This window comes from Xyrauchen texanus, chromosome 3 (genome assembly GCF_025860055.1).
Source record: "Xyrauchen texanus isolate HMW12.3.18 chromosome 3, RBS_HiC_50CHRs, whole genome shotgun sequence".
Taxonomy (NCBI): domain Eukaryota; kingdom Metazoa; phylum Chordata; class Actinopteri; order Cypriniformes; family Catostomidae; genus Xyrauchen; species Xyrauchen texanus.
In genome coordinates this window covers 43,529,995-43,554,469 of record NC_068278.1, presented here as the reverse complement: position 1 = coordinate 43,554,469, position 24,475 = coordinate 43,529,995, and the positions used below count along the sequence as shown (strand labels likewise).

At 38.6% G+C, this 24,475-nt stretch overlaps 1 protein-coding gene across 1 annotated transcript; it reads right to left on the bottom strand.

The window, feature by feature from the left end:
• On the bottom strand, positions 1-24,345 carry pnpla7b (patatin-like phospholipase domain containing 7b). The gene is made up of 35 exons (XM_052105826.1): positions 24,259-24,345; positions 23,519-23,562; positions 23,043-23,117; positions 22,842-22,926; positions 21,590-21,672; positions 21,395-21,483; positions 21,166-21,306; positions 20,908-21,067; positions 20,331-20,411; positions 20,086-20,214; positions 17,684-17,764; positions 17,368-17,539; positions 16,989-17,050; positions 16,184-16,339; positions 14,772-14,849; positions 14,465-14,670; positions 14,148-14,279; positions 12,268-12,391; positions 10,685-10,798; positions 10,313-10,388; positions 8,880-9,029; positions 8,725-8,788; positions 6,913-7,081; positions 5,999-6,181; positions 5,572-5,690; positions 4,157-4,313; positions 3,942-4,058; positions 3,787-3,856; positions 3,595-3,711; positions 3,356-3,504; positions 2,836-2,988; positions 2,649-2,762; positions 2,391-2,475; positions 1,062-1,201; positions 1-968 (listed from the first exon to the last, which is right to left on the bottom strand). The coding sequence occupies exons 2-35, from the start codon at positions 23,558-23,560 to the stop codon at positions 903-905; spliced, it is 3,939 nt and encodes a 1,312-aa protein (XP_051961786.1). The 5' UTR covers positions 23,561-23,562; positions 24,259-24,345; the 3' UTR covers positions 1-902.
• Positions 24,346-24,475: the final 130 nt, after the last annotated feature.

Here is a 24,475-nt window from a genome sequence, read left to right as displayed (position 1 = left end):
GTCCTTGCAGCTACTGTAAATTTAAGATAATATAAAATAAATTATGCCTTTAATACAATCTGCAAAAAAATAGACATTATAATACATTTTGCTAAACACATTTAAAGGAATAGTTCTCACAATAATGAAAATTCTGTCATAATTTGGTCACCCTCATGCGCTCCAAACCCGTCTGACTTACTTTCTTATGCAGAATACAAAAGGAGATGTTTTAATGAATATCAGACAATCTTCTCCACAATAGCGGTGGATAGTGCCTCACTTAAAGGATCCAGAGATCCAGTATTAAACAGTGAACTAAGGATTCACACATCTATTTACTTTTAATGAGCCAAATATAACAATGACATAGTGCAGGAGACCGGTAATTTATTCAATCTTTAATTTACTCATGATACTAATGTTATGTTCTAAACAGATTAGACAACTTTTTAACATCAAAAATACAGCCTTCTTACGTCACAGCTTATTCGCATCTTCTTCACAGTTAACCGTTAAGATACAAAAACAGCTTATCTTTTCACACAGTGAAATTGTGTTAAAATTGCATTGATAGTTTCAATTATTGACCTTCTGTAATATCAAAAGTAAAAGCACTTTGTGATCAATATTACTGAACTCAGAGATAGAATCCAGTGTTGAGGACGAACACGTGAAGGTACCAGCTTCTCTATGGCTCAACATGTAGTAAGACCACAATCTCAGACTCGTTTATCACTATTTGAGGAATAAATTAAGAAGATTCACCACAATACTCTCCCCTTTTCTGTTAAGAGACCCTTTTTTTAAAAAACTTAAGCAAGACGATTCCAGTTTTGAACATAACTTGTTAAAATCCCCTCACATGAGCCCATTCTAACTAAAAAAACTTCTAACAAAAATTTTGGACGAGGTATCTGAGGTCAGGTGAGGTGGCTGGCGTGGTTGTGTGCTCGATGCCTCCTGTGCCTGATCTCCATTTCATCCTCCTGTTTGGAATTTGAGAATCATTAAGTATTCAAAGAACTGAAGCAATCCTAAAACATAAAAGCATGTTTTAGACTTCTCTCCTGTCATCTTACTGTATCAGCCGTATCTGCTGTCTCATCCTCCTCCTCTTCTTCTTCTTCTTCTTCTTCTTCTTCTTCAGTGTTCGGGTTGGACAGATCAAAGTCTGACAGCACTGCATCCTCATCATAGTCTGTCTGGTACTCAGACTCCTCTAATTGCGTCAATGTTAGAAAGTAATCAGTCATTTCAGAAGACACTTTTATCCAATGTGACATACAGTCCAATAATAAAAAGGACAATCCCACTGGAGTAACCAGGGGTAAAAGGGATATTTCACCCAAAAATGAAAATTCTGACTCACTTTCTTCCATAGAAAATAAGGAGATGTTAGGAAGAATGTTAGCATCAGTCAACATTAAATTTCATTGCATCTTTTTCCATACATTGAAAGTAAAATCCCTTTAAGTTTCTTGCTCAAGGGCTCTGAGAGAATCGAACGGGTAACCTTTTGATTGTAGGCCCTGAGTTTTAACATCTACACCACACCATGCCAAATAAAGTGCAGAGTTGGGATGTGCAAACTGTACATTTTCATAATCTAATAGTCTGGCGGTTGTTTGAATGACTAGTCTATGTTAAGCATAATAATGTATAATTTGGCTCTGTTATGTTCACGTGACCCCGATCAGACACCTTTTAGAGGGATATACGGACGGTAAGTGCAGCACTTCAACATTGTGACTAATGGATTTTCAATAAAAAATTCCTGAACGCAGAATGACATGCTTCAATGTAACTGGAGTGCTTCAGGACAATCCTCGCTGTGCATTTAAAAGTGCAGAGCTGCAAGATAATATTGTGGGTACATACCTAGTTCACGGCATCAAGCAGTTTAAACCTTTTTTAGTAGTGCAAGACAGAATAAGCAGACTTAATCTCTCCACAGCACCTCACAATTATGGGAATTTACTCACAGCAGAGAATTTAACTTCAATAGTGATCGTATTGTAATGTGTTGTACTTTGCTGTAACAACAGCGCATAAAAAGACTAAACCTTAAGTATTAAAGATTGAAAAGCTCTAGGAAAGGGTTTTACTGTGCTGACTTTTATTCACTGTTGAGCACAGCACGTTATCATGAAGCAAAAACGCTATCTAAGAAGTTGCATCCCTCAATTAATTTGAGAATTGCATCTTATATTTAAACCACCGCCACTAAAAATATTAATGTTAGTCGACCCCACTAATCGGTTAGTCAGTTGTTAGACGACTAGTCGTTTAGTCGACCACCCTGGCACATCCCTAGTACAGAGGTGAGAGAAAGGGCATGGAGGAAAGAACAATGAAGAGCCTAAATAAATGTATCTGAATGTGGCTGAAGGATAAATACAATTCCTCACCATCCACAAGGGCCTGCTTCACTGGTTCTATTCTGGACACTATTTCTGCCAGGTCAGTGAAAGAAGCATTGGGACAAGTCACCACCTGGAAGACAGATGATAATAAGGGAATCAGACCTTTTGTACACTGAAGAAGGTTGAAAATGCTATGACACTGATATATAAATTAATGTAGAAGAAAACAACCACATGATGTGGTGTGACAAGCCAAGCTAAATTATAGTCTTGAGAGACATGGTGCAGTTCTAGTCCACTCACATTGGTTTTGGTTTTGTAGAATTCCTCATGATGTTGATCTTTGAGAATCTTCTCCCTCACTCCACTCCGGCACCACACATCAAACACAGTCTTTCCATGCTGGTAGCCAACGTCCTGCGTTAATACAGAAAGATCCTGCTATAGTCACATCCAATAACACCGAGGTTTCTATGAGGATGACACTTACAGCAATCTCATCAAATTTGCCAAAATCAAGTGTGCCATAGTGATCTATGGGTGGTCGCAGGTACTCGCAGTAGTCGCTGTCTTTTACTAACTCCAGCTGACGCACAGAGCACACGTAGGCCAGACGGGTTTGAATCTCTGCCATGTTCAACACCTAGATGATATGAATTAAAAAAATGTAAATAAAAAAAAAGTCTCCATTTCAAAAAATTATTTTTTTGTTAATTATATATCTTTAGGCTTTCTCCCTCTCTAACAAAGAGGATGGTATAGATAGGACAGGAAATGCTAAGGAGAAGAGTCCGGAAGGGCATTAGCAAATGTTGCAAGCTGGATTTAAGCTCATGTTGCCCACATAAATGCCTCAGCTCGATGCATCAAAGCATGTTCTAGCCAAGCAGCTTTGAGTTTAGATGATAATCATCAGTGTAAACACTTTTGTCTGCATCATCTCTTCTGTTGTGTGTTCTGGTATTGTTATTTTATTTCCACATAAATAAAGTCATCTCAATTTCTCTAACCTTTACTCTCTCTGTCAGAGGGTTCAAGCGTTTCCATAGCAGCCACCATCCAGACAAAGAGTCTCCATAATTGGTAAGATCAGTTTCATCTTGACTGCCAACATCTATGGCAATCACCATCTTGGCACCCATTGAGCGAGCTATGTCAGCTTTAAATAGAGAATACAAGAGACAATTAATATTGCCATTGTAACATTAATGTGATCATTAGCATCTATAGATACAAGAGGACACTTAACCAGGTAGATTATTGATGTATCCGCCATCCATTAGTAAGTGTCCATCTTTAGGGTCACAAAGAGGAGGAAGGTACCCAGAAAGAGACATACTAGCACGAACATACCTCCACAGAGAGCCTAACAGAGTTTACATAAAGTATTAAAATCATTCACAAGAGATGGAGTATTTAGAGTTAAAGTGACAGAGCTAACCATCAGTGTGCACTCTCATGGAAGAGGCGGTGATGTCTGTGGTGATGTTGAAATATGGGATCCAAAGATCCTATCAAAAAATGCAGAGAGACATAAAGATTAGACCTATTTAAGAATATGATAAGTTTAGCTTGTATTGTGAAGTGCCACCGAACCTCAATCTGTTTGTCCTTGAGGATGCCACTGATGCTGGAGTTAAATGATGTTCCAGTAAACATGGACGTCACTGGGTAGGTCAAGTCTGTGATTTTCTTAAAAACAGATCCAAAGTCCTGTTGTGTATACAGAAAGAGATAATACTTTGCAATCAATACATTTGATTGTTGCTCTACATTTATGAATGTTAGTTTTCATTGCTTAGAGGTCTCACCATGGCCCACTGGCGTGCCCTGACTGTCAGACGACTCACGCTTCGCTCTTCAGCATAGAGCGCCCCTATCAGGGAACCGATGGAGGTGCCACCAATCAGATCCACAGGGATGCCTGCTTCACTCAGTGCCCGAATGATGCCCACCTGAGAGCAGCCTCTGTGGGATGCAAACAAGAGGAAAGAGAGACACTAAGAATAAAGCAAAGACTGCATTGAGAGATGGTATAGTGTGTTTCGAATGTCTACAGTGTTACTCGTGCATTCTTTAAAAAAAGAATTTTAAAGCTGAAATGTGAACTTTTATTAATATTAGTACTTTCCCCAAATCCCAGTTTAATGTCCAGAGATGCTGTAAGAGTCAAATTATATTTTAGTGGCTTATTTTTAGAGGATTTTGGCACAATAATAAGTATTTCTGGTTTGTCAGAATTTAATAGAAGGAAATTTCTATTCACTCTGCTATCTTGGATAACTGTGAAATTTTGTCAAAGTTAAGTATCATCTGCATAACAGTGTAAACTAATTCCATGGTTCCTGATAATGTATCCCAAGTGAAGAATATAAAGTGGCAAGAAAAAGTATGTGAACCCTTTGGAATTAGCTGGTTTTCTGCATTAATTGGTCATAAAATGTGATCTCATTTTCATCAGTCACAATTATAGACAAAACACAATGTGCTTAAGCTAACAACACACAAACCATTATAATCTTTCATGTCTTATTTTGAATACATCGCATTAAACATTCACAGTGTTGTTGAAAAAATAAGTGAACCCCTAGGCTAATGACATCAACAAAAGCTAATTAGAGCAAGGAGTTGGCAAACATGGCATCCAATTAATTAAATGAGATTGGAAGTGTGGGTTGGAGCTACCTTGAAAAAACACAAAAAATTTTGATGGGGGCAGGACAGTGGTAGTGGAATTTGAAAACCTGTTAAGAAACAATAACTATTCTTGTAATTACATTTGGTGCCACTAGTGGCACAGAAATTACACACTTTACCTTTAAACATACTGTAATTCATATGTAAACAATAACCCACCTTTATTGATCCGCAGATTATGACTGATAGCAGGCAGGGACAAAGAGTTGCTATCATCAAGAGACACCAAACAGACATGCTGAGAATGTAAATCCCGAAACATCACTAGTGAGTTAGAAATTACTATATTAGGATTAGTTAATGGACACACAATCACAAGACTTTAGTGGTTCATACTTCTAAATTTTGCAGAAAGATTCTAAAGATTGGAGATAATTAAAAAAACAAAAAGAGCAAAATCGGTCAACATTCCACTAACATCAACATGCTTTTAATAGTTTTATTGATGTGAGATATGTTGTTGGCAGCAGGCCAAGTGGATGAAGGTGGAATAGAATTATTGGAGATGAAGGGGAAGACAGAGCAGTACCTTGCCCCTCCACCTCCCAACACCAAAGCGATTGCGTTGCCTGTCAGGATCCGAGCCAGGCGTGAGAAGTCAGAATGACGGTCAGGAGGTTTTTCAAATACCCGTTGATACATCTCTCTCTGACAGGAAAAGTAGAAAAGGAAGAAAGATTACATAACACAGCTGGTTTCAGTGCAGGTCCCAGTCATTTGAAGCTTTTTTAAGAGTAGCTAAATATCTTAGTAACCATTAAGTTGCTGTTTCGAAACCCAGAAGGAGCGGGCTTTGAACCACCACCATTGTACTGTTTAGTATAGCAACTCAAGTTGCCCTAGGGGCATTGTCCTTTGTACTGTTTCCATTGTTTAAAAAAAAAGAACTCCAAATATGCATGAATTGTGCTTCTTCCTTGATACTAGCATTGACATTCAAATGTTAGAATTAGTACCAGTTTGGGTAGACTCCTCCTGGAGAAGACCCTGTGAGGGCATGACAGGTGCTGATGTCTGGAGATCCAGCTGCGCATGTTGAGCCATTCAGCTGTTCCTGTGGGTGGTGGCCCATCCTCACGGTGCAACAGAACCAGCTGCTTCTGAGCTCTCACTGCACTGCTCTCCAGCATACGCTCCAACTAAAACCACAAACAGAAGAGGCCAAGAGAGCTCAGCTTAGCTGTTCCAAAAACAGTCCTAATGACTGCTCTAAAAGCTTTATTTAATGCTCAAACTAATGTGTCTGCAACATGACCTTTGAGAAATTACAGTAAGCAGCTTCAGTTAATGTTAATGCAGTAGGGGCCTGGGTACCTCAGTGAGTATTGACACTGACTACCACCCCTGGAGTCAAGAATTTGAATCCAGGGTGTGCTGAGTGACTCCAGCTAGGTCTCCTAAGCAACCAAATTGGACTGGTTGCTAGGGAGGGTAGAGTCACATGGGGTAACCTCCTCGTGGTCAAGATTAAGGGGTTCTCGCTCTCAATGGGGCTCATGGTGAGTTGTGCGTGGGCCACGGAGAGTAGCATGAGCCTCCACATGCTGTGAGTCTCCGCGGTGACATGCACAGCGAGCCACGTAATAAGATGCGCGGATTGACTGTCTCAGAAGAGGAGGCAACTGAGACTTGTCCTCCACCACCTGGATTGAGGCGAGTAATCGCACCACCACGAGGACCTAATAAGTAGTGGGAAATGGGCATTCCAGAAAAGGGGATAAAATTTAAAATAACTAAAAAATGTGTTAATGCAGTAAGCAGCACAAATCATTTGCAACAATTCTAGCTAAAGCTCTACAGTGAAGCAACAGTCCAAACAAGCTGAATTAAAGTAATTTGGTGCAAGTGAAGTCAGTTGATCACATTTCACCTCTCCCACAGTGGGCTCTTGTTCCCCCAGACCCACTATGATGATGTAGTCAGCCTGTCTGATGCAGCGCTGAGTCCAAGGAGTCAGAGAACTGTCTGATTGATACAGGACAATTCGGTGGATGTCCTCTTGTTGGCCAAGCCAACTGGACAAACGGTACTCGTGAACACTGTAAAGAAGGTGTGAAGTGTTCAAACGAAAAGTGCTTTATTGAAAGAAAAAAAAAAAAGCCATTGCTGACTAATGTCAATGGAAAGAAATTATGTTTTCCCAATTTACATATTATTTGTGCTAGCATGCAAGATAGAAATAGTGTGTCACAAATTATAGTGCATTAAAAACAGCATGCAAAAGGATTTTAAAAGTGTGCATATGAAGTTGTTTCCATCCAAGTTGTGAATTTAATTTAGGTAAAAATCCATAATAACTGAAAATGTGTGAATAAAGGCGCACTTCACATGTGTTAAAAAGAACAAAATCGTCAATAACAGAGAAACTGTAACCACTGTGACTCTTTTATTAATAAAATACTCGCGGTTTAGAGCACGCAGACAAATCACTCGACTCATATCTGAGAGCGACAGCACATCACAGTTCTGGAAGCTCTATGTGTGTGAGTGTTCCTCCTTATTTTTTTGCGTGTAGATCTATAATATATTTCTCAAACGTGTCAATAAACCTGGTCTTCAGCACAGTTTAAGTTTGTATTAGACTTATTTACTTACTCTATGCAGGCTTTGGATTTTCCAGAACCCATTATTTCAGGATGACCAGAGCAACATTTCAGATGTGATGATTGCTCCGCTGGATAGTCCAGTTATGAACGAGTTATTAAGTCACATTATTTTTTTTTATGCGCATCTTGTATTTAATAGGAATTTATTCATTGAATGTTTTTCCATTATAGTTTATGCGCATTTCGTCTTATCGAATAAAAAATGTATCCACCTCAAGTAAGAGTATACGTTACCGAGCTTGTGAAGGATGTAACCAAAGCTTAAAGATTGGCATAAACCAAAAGTCAATGTTTAAGAATTGGTCATTAAAAAACACACACACTTATTGAGCACTATTCTGACTATTAAATTTGAAGTGTATTATTTCTGTGCTACTAGTGCTACCGAACAGAATCGCAAAATATAATCATTGTTTTCAAACAGCCTTCCAAATCTGCCCCCATCTACAACTGATCAAACAAAGATTCCAACTCACACGATTGGTCCGTTTTTAAATGTATTTGCCTAAAAGTTGATTGTTAATAAATGTATGCTAATGGTTCGATGTTAATGAAGATGCAAATGTTACCCGATGAGGGAATCAGAGGAATAAAGATACATTTTATGACATGGTAGGATGTAACAATGCTGATGTACTTAAAATTATAACACCTTTAGTGCATAGTATAATAGTGCGGTCACACATTCCGAAATTCCATGGGCGAAGATGCTGTGGGCGGATGAAACCAGCAAAAAAAAAAAAAAAAGAAATATATATATATATATATATATATATATATATATATATATATATATATATATATATATATATATATATATATATATAAAGAAAAATTCACCACTAAAATTATATCCTTTTCTTTTGTGAATATTCAATGTAGCTGGGTACGAAGCACCTCCCACGCAGACGTCACTGCCAAACCAAGAAACTTCCTATTGGTGAACACGGCGAATTCACCAAACTTGAACTCCACGTGAAATTCACGATTGCGCCAATTCCCATTAAGACTGAATTTTGCCCTGTGAAGGTATGTGTGACCGCGCCTAAAGTATGCAAATGAGGTTTTACTCTCACCTGTCCAAGGCTGCGACACCCAGGTGTTGTCTAATGATGTCACTGGTTAGAAGCGAAGTGGGGCCTGTTTCATACATAGTGGAGTTAGTTCAGAGTGCCAGCTTAAAATAAAAGCTGAAGACAAAATAAGGAAGGAAAGAGGAACTTATGCTGACCAATAGCACTAACAGCATGCTGTAACTCTAGGGTAAAGGCAGTCAAAGGCACCTCTTCAGACACTGGCAGAATGGCAACAGTAGACAGGTTGGAGGCTGGATTACCTGCAGCCCACTTACTGGTCGGAGTATTAAACCCTAAACTGCGAACTGTGGAGACAATAAAGATGCTAAGGCTTTAGAACAAGGGTCGGCACCATTTTTGACATGGAGTGCCGTTTTTTTTTCCTGGTCAATGGATGTGCCCGCATGCAAATATATGTGATATTTCCCCTTGTGAAAATGTTTCTATTTTGCATTTTTCTAATTTAATCGGTTATTTTTCATTACAAATGTTATTAAACAGTGAGTGAAAATTTTGTGCAAAACCCGATGATTATGATATAATCATGATCCTGCATGTGAATTTTCACAGAGCATCTAAAGTGCTTTAATGAAAGAAAACCTGTCCTTTTGAGTTATGAGTTAAAGTTAATGTCACAAATTTGCTTATTTGATGACTGATCACGAAATTGTGTGGAATCTTATATATTTCTTATATGTCTCTGTAATCATTTAATCACTAGCATGCATGCAACGGCGAGAGAGAAGCAGGCTATATTATTTATTTGACGTTTTTCGCACCTGCAATCCAATCTACATCTTGATGTAGCCTAATCCTTCCTCATAATCACGCAGCGTGTTTTCATCAAACATTATGATGTTTTCATCATAATCACGCAGCGTGTTTTCATCAGGCTAAAGAGTATTAAAGTGTGACGAGACTCGTGTTGCACATGCAAGCCATTCGCGCGTCACAAGCCTATCAACTATTTAGCCCTTTTCAGTTAATCGCATCTGCAAAATCCTAAAACTTTACTTCCAGGTTTCATATATTTCTTTATTTTTCTGAATTAATATTTCAGATTTTTGAACCCCACCATGTGGGTTTATGTTTTCTCTTTTAATCGTTAAATGTAATTTTGATTGTGACCATGGTTTAAGGAGGGTGTACCTGTATGCTGGGTTTGAAATCTTAAGGATTAATAGTGGTGTTTTTCTTATTGCATTGCGTGTTGTTCTGAAAGCAAAAAGAAACAAATGAAACACTGAATGTAGGCTGTCCAATTAACAGAAAGTGAAGCACTACCTGCTCGTGATGCGCAAATGACTCGTTGTTGGGTATACTGCAGTCTTATCAATTTTTTTTTTTTTGTTTAGCCTCCCATTCAGCTCATAAAAACATGCTGCGTGATCATAGGGAGGGATTACATGAAGATGTAGATTTGGAATGCAGGTGTGGAATTTATATAAATAAAATAGTCTATTTCTTTCTCGCCATTGCTGGTGTGCCAGTGATTACCCCTCCTTGTGCCAATTCTTGCACGCATGCCATAGGTTGCCGACCCCTGCTTTAGAGAGAATACACAAACACAAAAATTTACCATACCTACCTGAGAGTGGACCATTAACCTGTTGCATGTTTCCCAAGATTTTCTGCCCAAGAAGATGGATCAGACGAGTCACAACCTATTAAAGAGCAGGTCATTGGTTTATATACATGCAATGTTCTATGGTGAGATGTGTTAGTGCAGGGGTTTTCAAACTTCTTGATGCCAAGGACCCCCAAATATCATGATCCCCTTCGAGGGACCCCCTTGACAATATGTAAGTTGAAAGAAAGGAGAGATGAACACAATAAATATGGTTTTACTTAATATATGACATCTATATGCAAATTTGTTTTTATTTCTTAGAGTTAAAAAGGTTGGTCCCAGTTTGAAAACTCCTGTTAATGGATTGAGGTGTTTTTAATTTGGCCTTACCTGTGGATATTTCCTCTTAATGGAGTTGAGAGCTCCCTCAGGCAGTTTGGCCAATTCAGAGTCTCGGACTGCGTGAACTGTAGTAGCTCTATTCATATGAGTCAAAGCTTCCACCTATCAGAGAACAAATACATGCTTCAAATAAACACAACGCCTAAATTGGAACTGCAGCAGCTGCATTTGTTTAGAGGGGACCTATTATGCAAAATTCACTTTTACATGGTGTTTGTACATAAATGTGTGTCAGTAGTGTGTGTACACAACCACTATACAATGTTAAAAGTCCACCCACTCCTATTTCTTGTCAAAATTAATGTTTTTTGTTTCTGCTCTAACGTGATGTCACGTTAGAGCAAGCCTCACCCACGACTAGTGACGGACTCCACCCTATTATAATAGATCCTCCTCTGAGTGATCTGCACACAGTCCGCCATTTTATTCCACGCTGGAGCAGATACAGTGAGAAGAAGAATTTCTCAGCTTCATAAGTATCATAAGTGTTCTGTTGTTGGCTGTAAAAGTGAACAGAAGATTCTTCATGTACTCCCGGCATCAGAGCCACTGAAGACGCAGTGAATAAGTTTTGTTTTTGAAGAAAATGTGCCCCAAAACATACAAAAATTAGTGTATGTTTGTGCAAATCGGTTTACCCTGGACTGCTTTGTGAATGAGTGTCAATATAAAGCAGGATTTTCAAAAAATTTGATTCTCAAGCATGGATCAGTACCAACTGTTTGTGTTCCAGCTTTAAATCCTGAAGATGTAAGTATCGCACTTTATATTTTGCAAATCGCCTTTCCAAATGTGCTTGTTAGCTGATTTCATGGCAAATGCAGCTAAAGTTACCATTGTCTCTGATTGTATTCACAGAGAACAGAGCTATGTCGTTATTTTTCATTTTTAACCCGAAAACTCTTACTGTCAGTTACTATTGTCTCTGATTGTATTCACAGAGACCAGAGATATATATATATATATATATATATATATATATATATATATATATATATATATATATATATATATTTTCATACATACATGGCTGAACTATTTACACTGTCAGTCATATTGGTTCTGATTTGTTGTTGCTGCTGTAGTATCCGAAGCATGAGCTGTAAAGGCACAGCCCTCTTCCGGAAAGGGAGCAGCAGCTCATTTGCATTTAAAGAGACACACACAAAATCAGCATGTTTTTGAGTCCACCCAAAAAAAGGCATTTATAACACGGTATAATAAATGATCCGTGGGGTATTTTGAGCTGAAACTTCACAGACACATTCTGGGGACACCTGAGACTTCTATTACATCTTATAAAAAGGGGCAAAATATGTCTTCTTTAAAGCAGCGTTTCTCAAATGGTTTCGCTTAGAGACCCAATATTTATACTAGACATCAAGTGGCGATCTAACACAGTACCAATATTGTTTATATTATAAAAGTAATCAGAAATGTTCGGTTTTCAAAATAATTGAAATTGATTCATTTGAGGGTTTCATGCTCTATGCAGCCAGTAATTCATTCAATAAATTTGTCTCTCAGTAGTCAATAATTCATGAAACATTGCAGTCATTATCATCACTTACCACACCGATGAGATCTCCCCGCCCATACTCTCCAGCGAGCTCTTTTTTTCCATCATCTTTCATGATGACAGAGCGCAGGCGGCCACTCAGAACAATGAAAGTGCTATCTGAATTATCTCCTTGTCTGAGACAGATAGAATAGAAAAATTATAATGTTAAATGTAAGATGAGATAGGAACACTCTTTAGTTATTCCAAAATCAGTAAGCAGAGCAGTGACAACAGAAATGCAGGTGCTGGTCATATAATTAGAATATCATCAAAAAGTTGATTTATTTCAGTAATTCCATTCAAAAAGTGAAACTTGGATATTATATTCATTCATTACACACAGACTGATATATTTCAAATGTTTTTTTCATTTAATTGTGATGATTAAAACGGACAACAAATGAAAATCCCAAATTCAGTATCTCAGAAAATTAGAATATTACTTAAGACCAATACAAAAAAAGGATTTTTAGACATGTTGGCCAACTGAAAAGTAGGAACATGAAAAGTATGAGCATGTACAGCACTCAATACTTAGTTGGGGCTCCTTTTGCCTGAATTACTGCAGCAATGCGGCGTGGCATGGAGTCGATCAGTCTGTGGCACTGCTCAGGTGTTATGACAGCCCAGGTTGCTCTGATAGTGGCCTTCAGCTCTTCTGCATTGTTGGGTCTGGCGTATCGCATCTTCCTCTTCACAATACCCCATATATTTTCTATTGGGTTAAGGTCAGGTGAGTTTGCTGGCCAATTAAGAACAGGGATACCATGGTCCTTAAACCAGGTACTGGTAGCTTTGGCACTGTGTGCAGGTGCCAAGTCCTGTTGGAAAATGAAATCTGAATCTCCATAAAGTTGGTCAGCAGCAGGAAGCATGAAGTGCTCTAAAACTTCCTGGTAGACGGCTGCGTTGACCTTGGACCTCAGAAAACACAGTGGACCAACACCAGCAGATGACATGGCACCCCAAACCATCACTGACTGTGGAAACTTTACACTGGACTTCAAGCAACGTGGATTCTGTGCCTCTCCCCTCTTCCTCCAGACTTTGGGACCTTGATTTCCAAAGGAAATGCAAAATTTACTTTCATCAGAGAACATAACTTTGGACCACTCAGCAGCAGTCCAGTCCTTTTTGTGTTCTGACGCTGTGTCTTGTTCAAGAGTGTCTTGACACAAGGAATGCGATAGCTGAAACCCATGTCTTGCATACATCTGTGCGTGGTGGTTCTTGAAGCACTGACTCCAGCTGCAGTCCACTCTTTGTGAATCTCCCCCACATTTTTGAATGGGTTTTGTTTCACAATCCTCTCCAGGGTGCGGTTATCCCTATTGCTTGTACACTTTTTTTCTACCACATCTTTTCCTTCCCTTTGCCTCTCTATTAATGTGCTTGGACACAGAGCTCTGTGAACAGCCAGCCTCTTTAGCAATGACCTTTTGTGTCTTGCCCTCCTTGTGCAAGGTGTCAATGGTCTACTTTTGGACAGCTTTCAAGTCAGCTGTCTTCCCCATGATTTTGTAGCCTACAGAACTAGACTGAGAGACCATTTAAAGGCCTTTGCAGGTGTTTTGAGTTAATTAGCTGATTAGAGTGTGGCACCCAGTGTCTTCAATATTGAATCTTTTCACAATATTCTAATTTTCTGAGATACTGATTTTGGGGTTTTTCATTAGTTGTCAGTTATAATCATCAAAATTAAAAGGAATGAACACTTGAACTATATCAGTCTGTGTGGAATGAATGTACACATTATCCAAGTTTCACTTTTTGAATGGAATTACTGAAATAAATCAACTTTTTGATGATATTCTAATTATATGACCAGCACCTGTATTAGATATTGACCTGGAACTGCAAGAAAAAATAAGGAAGAGAGAGTGTGCTTACCTGTAGACAGCACGGCCAGCCTCCACTGCCATCCAGTCAAGGGCAAAGTCAATCTGTCGGACAAAGGAGGAGACCCTCCGTACCACCGTGTGAGCTACATTTAACACCACCCGAGGCTCAACACGCATGATCCTGGTATAAACGTTACACACAGAGCATACACACACTGTAATGGTAACACTGTTGGTAATACTAATGGTGGTTCATGTACTAGTACAGAGAAGCTCACCATGTAAGGCTCAGATTAATTGAAAATTATACAAGTTATATACAGTTCTTTTTATTTGCTGAAGTAAAATGAAGTGCACATGACATACTCATAGAAGTGTGTTTTGGAGATGGACAGGAAGCAGCAGTCTCTGTGGGCACGCACAGAGAAGATGAGTGGCTCTCCTGTGAGAACGGCCAGGTGACCCACTATGTCTCCAGGGTGAGTCACAAAAAGACACGTCTCATCTTCTCTGTCAATCAGTCTCTGGTACACATGAAGAGTTCCCGAGATCACAAACTGCATGCTCACATCCTGTCACAGACACAAAGAGAGGACATGTATTTGCTCTGCAACCTGAAATTGGTAGTTACACTCATTGGATAATAGAGAGCAAAATGATGTGTTTTTCCTACCTGATCTCCCTCGCTTGCTACCAGAGATCCCGCCTTAACTTGCCTCAGAGTAACTCTATCTTCTAGAAGACTGGGGTCCTGGAGCACAAATAAAGCCGTTATCACATAAATATACATGACAATTTCCCAAATATTAGAATTAGATTAAAAATCACTTCAGAACAATATACACTCACCTAAAGGATTATTAGGAACACCTGTTCAATTTCTCATTAATGCAATTATCTAATCAACCAATCACATGGCAGTTGCTTCAATGCATTTAGGGGTGTGGTCCTGGTCAAGACAATCTCCTGAACTCCAAACTGACTGTCAGAATGGGAAAGAAAGGTGATTTAAGCTATTTTGAGAGTGGCATGGTTGTTGGTGCCAGACGGGCCGGTCTGAGTATTTCACAATCTGCTCAGTTACTGGGATTTTCACGCACAACCATTTCTAGGGTTTACAAAGAATGGTGTGAAAAGGAAAAACATCCAGTATGCGGCAGTCCTGTGGGCTGAAAATGCCTTGTTGATGCTAGAGGTCAGAGGAGAATGGGCCGACTGATTCAAGCTGATAGAAGAGCAACTTTGCCTGAAATAACCACTCGTTACAACCGAGGTATGCAGCAAAGCATTTGTGAAGCCACAACACGCACAACCTTGAGGCGGATGGGCTACAACAGCAGAAGACCCCACCGGGTACCACTCATCTCCACTACAAATAGGAAAAAGAGGCTACAATTTACAAGAGCTCACCAAAATTGGACAGTTGAAGACTGGAAAAATGTTGCCTGGTCTGATGAGTCGCGATTTCTGTTAAGACATTCAGATGGTAGAGTCAGAATTTGGCGTAAACAGAATGAGAACACGGATCCATCATGCCTTGTTACCACTGTGCAGGCTGGTGGTGGTGGTGTAATGGTGTGGGGGATGTTTTCTTGGCACACTTTAGGCCCCTTAGTGCCAATTGGGCATCATTTAAATGCCACGGCCTACCTGAGCATTGTTTCTGACCATGTCCATCCCTTTATGGCCACCATGTACCCATCCTCTGATGTCTACTTCCAGCAGGATAATGCACCATGTCACAAAGCTCGAATCATTTCAAATTGGTTTCTTGAACATGACAATGAGTTCACTGTACTAAAATGGCCCCCACAGTCACCAGATCTCAACCCAATAGAGCATCTTTGGGATGTGGTGGAACGGGAGCTTCGTGCCATGGATGTGCATCCCACAAATCCCCATCAACTACAAGATGCTATCCTATCAATATGGGCCAACATTTCTAAAGAATGCTTTCAGCACCTTGTTGAATCAATGCCACGTAGAACTAAGGCAGTTCTGAAGGCGAAAGGGGGTCAAACACAGTATTAGTATGGTGTTCCTAATAATCCTTTAGGTGAGTGTACATTACTATTGTGCCCTGACCTGAAGCTGAATAATCTTGAGAAAGTCCTTCTTGGCAGCTTGGAAAATGGCATTCACTTTACAGTGGTGGATGTGGCTAGAGTGACCCCCAGCATCTGAGTAGTGGAACACAGCTGAGGGAGAATGCTGCATCGTCACAGACTTCTTCCGAATAGACTTGAGATGGAACAACAGATTTAAAGGGTTAGTTCACCCAAAAATGAAAATTCTCATAATTAACTCATCATCATGCCATCACACATGTGTATGACTTACTTTCCTCAGCTGAACACAAATGAAGATTTTTAGAAGAATATTTCTGTTGGTCCTTACAATGCAAGTGAATGATGACCACACATTTTAAGCTCCAAAAATCACATAAAGGCCACATAAAAGTAATCCATAAGACTCCAGAGGTTGAATCTATATCTTCAGATGTGTTATGATAGGTGTGGGTGAGAAACAAATCAATATTTAAGTCCTTTTTTACTTTCAATCTCCACTTTCACATTTTGAAAGTGAAAGTGGAGATTTATGGTGGAAAAGGACTTAAATATTGATCTGTTTCTCACCCACACCTATGATAACACATCTGAAGATATAGATTCATTCACTTGCATTGTAAGGACCAACAGAAATATTCTTCTAAAAATCTTCATTTGTGTTCTGCAGAAGAAATTAAGTCATACACATATGGGCTAGTATAAGGGGGAGTAAATTTTGAGAGAATTTACATTTTTGGGTGAACTATCCCTTTAAGCAAAAAGAGACATAGGACAGTTTATTGCCTCTTATTTGATTTTATTATAGAATGAGGACAAGATACCTTATGAATGACAACAGGACTTGTAGGGACATTTTCTTTTATATTGTGGTCAGAAGACCCAGCTGTAAGATAAGCAAACATTATTACCACACTCAAAACTTACTTTATGTTTTTAAACTAGGGGTGCACGATATAACAGGGATCATATCAGTATGAACCAATATTAGTGTTTTTTATTATTATTTTCATACAAGTCTAATTAGGCCGATATTGAAAACAATAATATCACTGCTAATTAATTTATTTTTTACTTTAAACAGTAAACTCCTATTCTATATCAGCTTTCAAAGTACTAAACCATTATTTATATGTTCTGCTTTACAATAAAAAGGTTGGTAACTGATTTTCTATCATTCTATAGAAATGGGGACAACCATACCCTCTCCTGTGATTCTGTGCATCTGACCTGTGTCACTAGAATGGTCTGAGGGCTTTTGAGGAACTTTGTAGGTTAAATCCTCAACTGTCTGAGATTGTCTACGCAATCCTTTGCCAGGACTGGCTTCTCCTACAACACCGACCACTGATGCCAGAGGAACAGCTTGACTTTCCTACATGATGTGACAATATGTATCTGGTTAATACAATGCTATTCAACAAATGCCACGACATACAAACGTTAATGTAAATAAAATATTTTTATATTATTTATACATTTATATTTAAAAGGGTACATCTTGATACAAGTGTCTGACCGGATTGAAAAGTTCTGTGGTCAGGCCGAGATAGTTGTGAAGGGCAAGAAAAGTAACTCTCTGAAGACGCACCATGATAATCTGGAGAGAAAAAAAGAGAAATATATGAGATCACTAATTAGTTAAAAGGGACTAATATCTTGTAACATTTCCAGGTTTAAAGATGTCATTAACCCTTAAATGCATGGGAATTTCACCAAACTCTCTTACATATTCGGGTCTTTAGAGACTCGGCACATACACTGATCAGCCACAACATTAAAACCACCTGCCTAATATTGTGTAGGTTCTGATAATTCACAATTGTTGCACAGAAAATCAACGTAATAAGGTAGATACAGGTGAAACTCGAAAAATTAGAATATCGTGCAAAAGTTCATTAATTTCAGTAATTCAACTTAAAAGGTGAAACTAATATATAATATAGACTCAATACAAGCAAAGTAAGATATTTCAAGCCTTTATTTGATATAATTTTTATGATTATGGCTTACAGCTTATGAAAACCCCAAATTCAGAATCTCAGAATATTAGAATATTACATGAAATCAATAAAAAAAAGGATTTTAAATACAGAAATGTCGGCCCTCTGAAAAGTATAATCATGCATATGTACTCAGTACTTGGTTTGGGCCCCTTTTGCATTAATTACTGCCTCAATGCGGCGTGGCATGGATGCTATCAGCCTGTGGCACTGCTGAGCTGTTATGGAAGACCAAGATGCTTCAATAGCGGCCTTCAGCTCTTCTGCATTGTTTGGTCTCATGACTCTCATCTTTCTCTTGGCAATGCCCCATAGATTCTCTATGGGGTTCAGGTCAGGCGAGTTTGCTGGCCAATCAAGCACAGTAATAACATGGTCATTGAACCAGGTTTTGGTACTTTTGGCAGTGTGGGCAGGTGCCAAGTCCTGCAGGAAAATGAAGTCATCATCTCCATAAAGCTTGTCTGCTGAAGGAAGCATGAAGTGCTCTAAAATGTCCCGGTAGACGGCTGCTTTGACTCTGGACTTAATAAAGCACAGTGGACCAACACCAGCCGATGACATGGCTCCCCAAACCAACACAGACTGTGGAAACTTCACACTGGACTTCAAGCATCTTGGATTGTGTGCCTCTCCATTCTTCCTCCAGACTCTGGGACCTTGGTTTCCAAATGAGATGCAAAATTTGCTCTCATCAGAAAAGAGGACTTTGGACCACTGAGCAACAGACCAGTTCTTTTTTTCTTTAGCCCAGGTAAGACGGTTGACATTTGAAGCCCATGTCCAGGACCCGTCTGTGTGTGGTGGCTCTTGATGCAGTAACTCCAGCCTCAGTCCACTCCTTGTGAAGCTCCCCACACATTTGAATGGCCTTTTCCTGACAATCCTCTCCAGGCTACGGTCATCCCTGCTGCTTGTGCACCTTTTTCTTCCACACTTTTCCCTTCCACTTAACTTTCTATTAATGTGCTTTGATACAGCACTTTGAGAACATCCAACTTCTTTTGCAATTACCTTTTGAGGCTTTCCCTCCTTGTGGAGTGTGTCAATGACGGTTTTCTGCACAACTGTCAGGTCAGCAGTCTTCCCCATGATTGTGAATTCAACTGAACCAGACTGAGAGACCATTTAAAGGCTCAGGAACCCTTTGCAGGTGTTTTGGATTAATTAGCTGATTAGAGTGTGACACTTTGAGCCTACAATACTGAACCTTTTCACAATATTCTAATTTTCTGAGATTCTGAATTTGGGGTTTTCATAAGCTGTAAGCTATAATCATCAAAATTATATCATATAAAGGCTTGAAATATCTTACTTTGCTTGTAATGAGTCTATATAATATATTAGTTTCACCTTTTAAGTTGAATTACAGAAATTAATGAACTTTTGCACGATATTCTAATTTTTCGAGTTTCACCTGTATTTGTATGAGTATAGTACTCATTTATGTTGCATTACACAAATAAATAGATATCCTGTGATAGTAAACTTATATATGGAAGTGCAAAAAAATAAATAAATCAAACGTCACTATTAATTACATATTGTCTTTAATTACCCTATACACTCAAGCCATTGAGTGTATAGGGTAACACTCAAAATAAGCCATTATTTTATTATTTTTAGGGTGTTAGACTATTTATAAGAGAAAGATTGAGGAATACTAAAAAGGTGTGGGCACAACTCCCAAAAATGGATGAGGTACAGGGGGTTGAATGAGGTGCAGGGTCAATAAAAACCCAAGTTATACGTTTAAGGGTTAATAAAACTTGTTGCAGTTTGTGATGCACCAGTAGCAATGTTTGACATTATTAGCATATGATACAAATATTAAAACTTTTAATTTCCATTTAAGGTTCAATGAAGCATATTTCATCTGACTTTAATATTTACTTCTAGACAAGTGTTCGCTTTATACCTGAGTAACCCGGACCAGTGTCTCTGGGTATTTCTCAAAGACGGATTGGAAAGCCTGTGCTGGGAGGCGGAGAACAGTGGTCGGGGCTGCTGCCCTAGCTGAAACCGTTTTATATGGGGCTGGATGACCCTGTAATAGGGATTTAAATAAGAGACATAATTTAAGACTCTGTGAGTATAAAAACAGTTCAGAATAGCTCATTTGCATATCAGAATAAAAAAAGAATTAGGCCAGATGGATATTACAGTGATGACATCGAGGATACTGAGAAGACTGTGAACACTGTCTCCAGGCAAAACGTGCTTCACTACCACCTCTTTTCCATCCTGAGCCAGGGAAAGAAAAATACACTTCGTCATAAATGTATAAATGTTTATATCATGCTGAAAATGATATTGGTTTTCAGTAGGACATTTAAAAGTGAAAATACTGTCATCATTTGCTCAGCCCCATGTTCTTCCAAACCCAAATTACTTTCTTCCATGGAACACAAAGAGAAAAGCACAATGTTTGAATCAGCCACTATTCATTTTCATTGCATCTTCTCCAAACAATGAAAGTCAATGTTGACTAAGGATGTCAGTCCATTACAACTTCTCCTTTTGTGTTCCACAGAAGAAAGTCAAATGGGTTTGGAATGACATGAGGGTGAGAAACTGACAGCAAAATTTAAATTTTTGGGTGAACTATTCCTCTAAATTATCCTTTGACTATGGTGAATTAAGATAATATGAGACACTTAAACACTGATCAATCTATCTAATTTGTTGTTCTAAAGTGATTACCATAATTCACTCTATTCCAAGACGGTTAAGCTCTTACATGTTCATGGATACACAGATCAAGACGCCCATGCTGAACCACAAAGATGCTGTCATCGATGTCTCCTGGGCGAAATAATCCTTCCCCCTGCTGCAGTTGCACAAAAACCATGTGTCGACACAGTTCCAAGAACAGAGAATTCTCAAAATGACCTAGAACTCTGAGAACCACACAAGAAGTCAAAACAATAAGATGCTGAACAGCATTGGCAGATCTGGGAATCAAACTCATGTACGTTTACTCATGTAAAGTACCAACCTCACATTTTTCAGCATGTACAGGACCTCAGAAGGCAAGTGAGAATTCTGCATGTCAAATTCAGTTAGATCTGCTTCCAGAAGTGAAGGGGGAGGCTCTTTTGGCTCCAGGGTCGGTGGCTCCTTTCGAATACGCAGGATTCTGATCAAAAGACAAATAGGACATCAGTATGATGCATGTTATGATGTGTTTTTGGATAGTTGTTTTTCATTTGTGACTTATAACACACTTGCGAGCTATTGACAGGACTTTTGTTCTTTTTCGGGTTCGTTTCTGAGATACTGGACCTGAAGTGGCTGGTGAGGACAAGGTCTGTACCTGAATTATCACAAATACGCAAAACACAATCATCACATAAACATGATATTAACCAATGCTGTGAAAAGATTAAAAGTCAAGGAGGAAAATACTAAATTTCACATACCTTCCTCATAATCTTCCTGCCATAAAACATTACTTTGTCTCTTTTTCGGAAACGATATTTAGGGCCTTCATTTTGCTCTTCTCCTGAAGAATTCATATACAAAAATGTTGAGAAAACATTGTTGTTTATTGTGTTTTTTTAGAGACCCACAAACACTCTAAAACAAGGCTATTCAACTTCATCAACGATAGGCCAAATGAAAAACAAAAAAACAACAACTTTGGGGCATGCGGGCCAAGCAAGAATATTTTGTTAAAGAAAAGCTTCAGATATTGCGTTATAGTAGGCCTAAAATATTTGCTAACTACATAAATGTAACAACTGTGTTTATAGCTGTAATATATTTTTTAATCAGATGAGAAAAAAAAATCTGCTAAAAAGTGCTTTCAAAATTGGTCCATAACAGAGAGAGTAAATCAGACTGATCCTAAACCTTTTATTGAACAATAATAGTGAAGTTTGTTATAGAGCCATTGAACACAGTGCTCCTGCTTGAGACACATTAAAAACTTCAAGACATGGCGTGACATCTGTCTAGAGCAAATTTACATTGGAAAACAATTGAAAAACAGCACGAACAGACACAAAATGCATTTGTTGTGAACAGACCCCTCAGACAACTGACAACCTAATGCGGGTCTCTGAAAATATCAATCGGGCCGGATTTGGCCCACGGCTGCAAGTTAAATAGGGCGTACACCAACCCCTAAACCTACCCTTACAAAAATGAAACATGGTTACTATATTAACACCATATAACTGTAGTAACACCATGGTAAATTGCATAAACATTATGGCTTCTACCAAAAAATGTGGTTACTACAATATTACTATAGTAAAACCATGGCTAATTTTACCCAGATCAAACCTTTCAACTCGACGTTCACCGTGACCAAATCTATGTGAGAAAATCAACCTTTATATTAATTGTATTTATTATTATTATTATTATTATTATTATTATTATTATTATATGTAGTATTAAAGAAAACACTTGGGAGTGGAGACAGGAAACAATATGAGAATCGAACCTGGGTCATACACATGATAAAAAAAAAAAAACATCCACACTGTCTTAACACACTACGCCATCGCAGGGACACTTGGGGATGCTGTTTGTCTTTCATTTCTATGTTTCCACCAGACTAGTGCAAACAGCCATGCTGTGTGGCAGGTGCTATTTACACCTAGTGCAAATAGTCACACCGGCAGTGAAAATCCACGATTACACACAGAAGTCCGGAATACTCACTGGATTTGTATCTTCTGTGCAGAAAAAAGACAACAATACTGATGAATGAAATTGCAACAGCAGCTCCAATAAGCAAACCAGTCCACTGAAGAAAAAAATCAAACAAAAAAAAAACAAGAATAAAAGCACATGTGTAAAGTTTGTCACCCATACGAAGAATACTAACACAGAGATTCACAAAAATGTGGTGTGGTTGTATACCATGGTACTCTGGAACTGGTCCTCTATGAAATGTTGCACACGAGCCTTAATCTCACTTCCAGATGGCACAGCGATCTAGAACATAAAACAATATGCCAAAATGACCATTAACAACTACTATACAGGAAAATGAGAGCCTGGGCAAATACAACCCAAATGTTGATCTAGGACCTAAATTGCTTGTTTGCCCATTTAGTCCCAGGAGAGGGTCACCAGGAACGGATGATCTGATCACAGTCCTGCACAATCATCATTTTATTGTGTAAGTCACACAAAGCACATGATTTTGGGCAAAGTCCAGTTTACTTTAATGGGGTTGCCCATTTAAATAGTGTTGTGGAAGTCACTTTAGTTGGAAAACATCTGATCAGTGCTAAGATAACTAGAGAGTCTTTATCGATTCACAGATACTCTTAGCCTATACATTTTATTTCCTATTAACTTGAGGGCAAGGGCTTCATTTTGAGATGTCTTACCGAGTATATACTGCATGTATCCTCTTGTTCTTTGTCTTCCATGTCTATCAGGGCAAGAACAACATGTAAATCAACACATTTGAAATAAAATAGAATACATTTGTTTACATTAAGCTTATTTCATAGGGTTTCCCATTTTTGTACATAACCTCCTACAGAAGAGAACTCACACTGCACATGATAACTGTAAATCAATGTGATCTGATTCTTTCTTGGTTGAAATCTTTGTGTAAACTATTTTCACACTGATTGAGATGATAATATTTTACATACTACACAAAAGATGGCAGAGGGAGGGAGTCTGCAAAAAACAAAAACAAGAAAAAAAGACAACCTGCAACAACCTGATACAGGGAACCCTTCTAATATGCCTTCTCTCACTGCAATCTGACACTCTGTTATGTTATTTATGAACCCCTCTTACAGGGAAAAGTCAAACGCGCAGGGCGAATGTGGAATTTTTCTAACAAAATTAAAACCGTTTGAATTTGCACAGAACAAAAAAGCACGAGAAGTTACTGATTTATTTGTTTAGCACGGACTCCTGCGTGAGGGATGTGCTTATCTGGGTTAGAGGTAAACACAGTGTCGTTGTTTACACACACGCCACTTGTAATTAGATACACTAAGTAGTCAATCACTATTCCTAACAAGTTTTTAATAAATATATTTTACCGGAGACGCGGAGAACCTACGTGCAAATTATGTAAATAAATAAGTGAAAAACAGAAAACACCTACTGAACGGCGTTTCCAAGTTCTGTTTTGTCCCCCTCAATGTCCTTTAGAGTCTACGTGGGATTCAATCACACTACCCATACTACTCTTACTGTTTCTGCTATATTTAATATGGAAAAAATAGTAAGAGTAGAAATGTAGAATGCCATTTCGAACACAGCCAATGTATCCGCTGCTCCTATTGGTTGTCTCTGGGCTGACCTGACCAATAACACTCGAT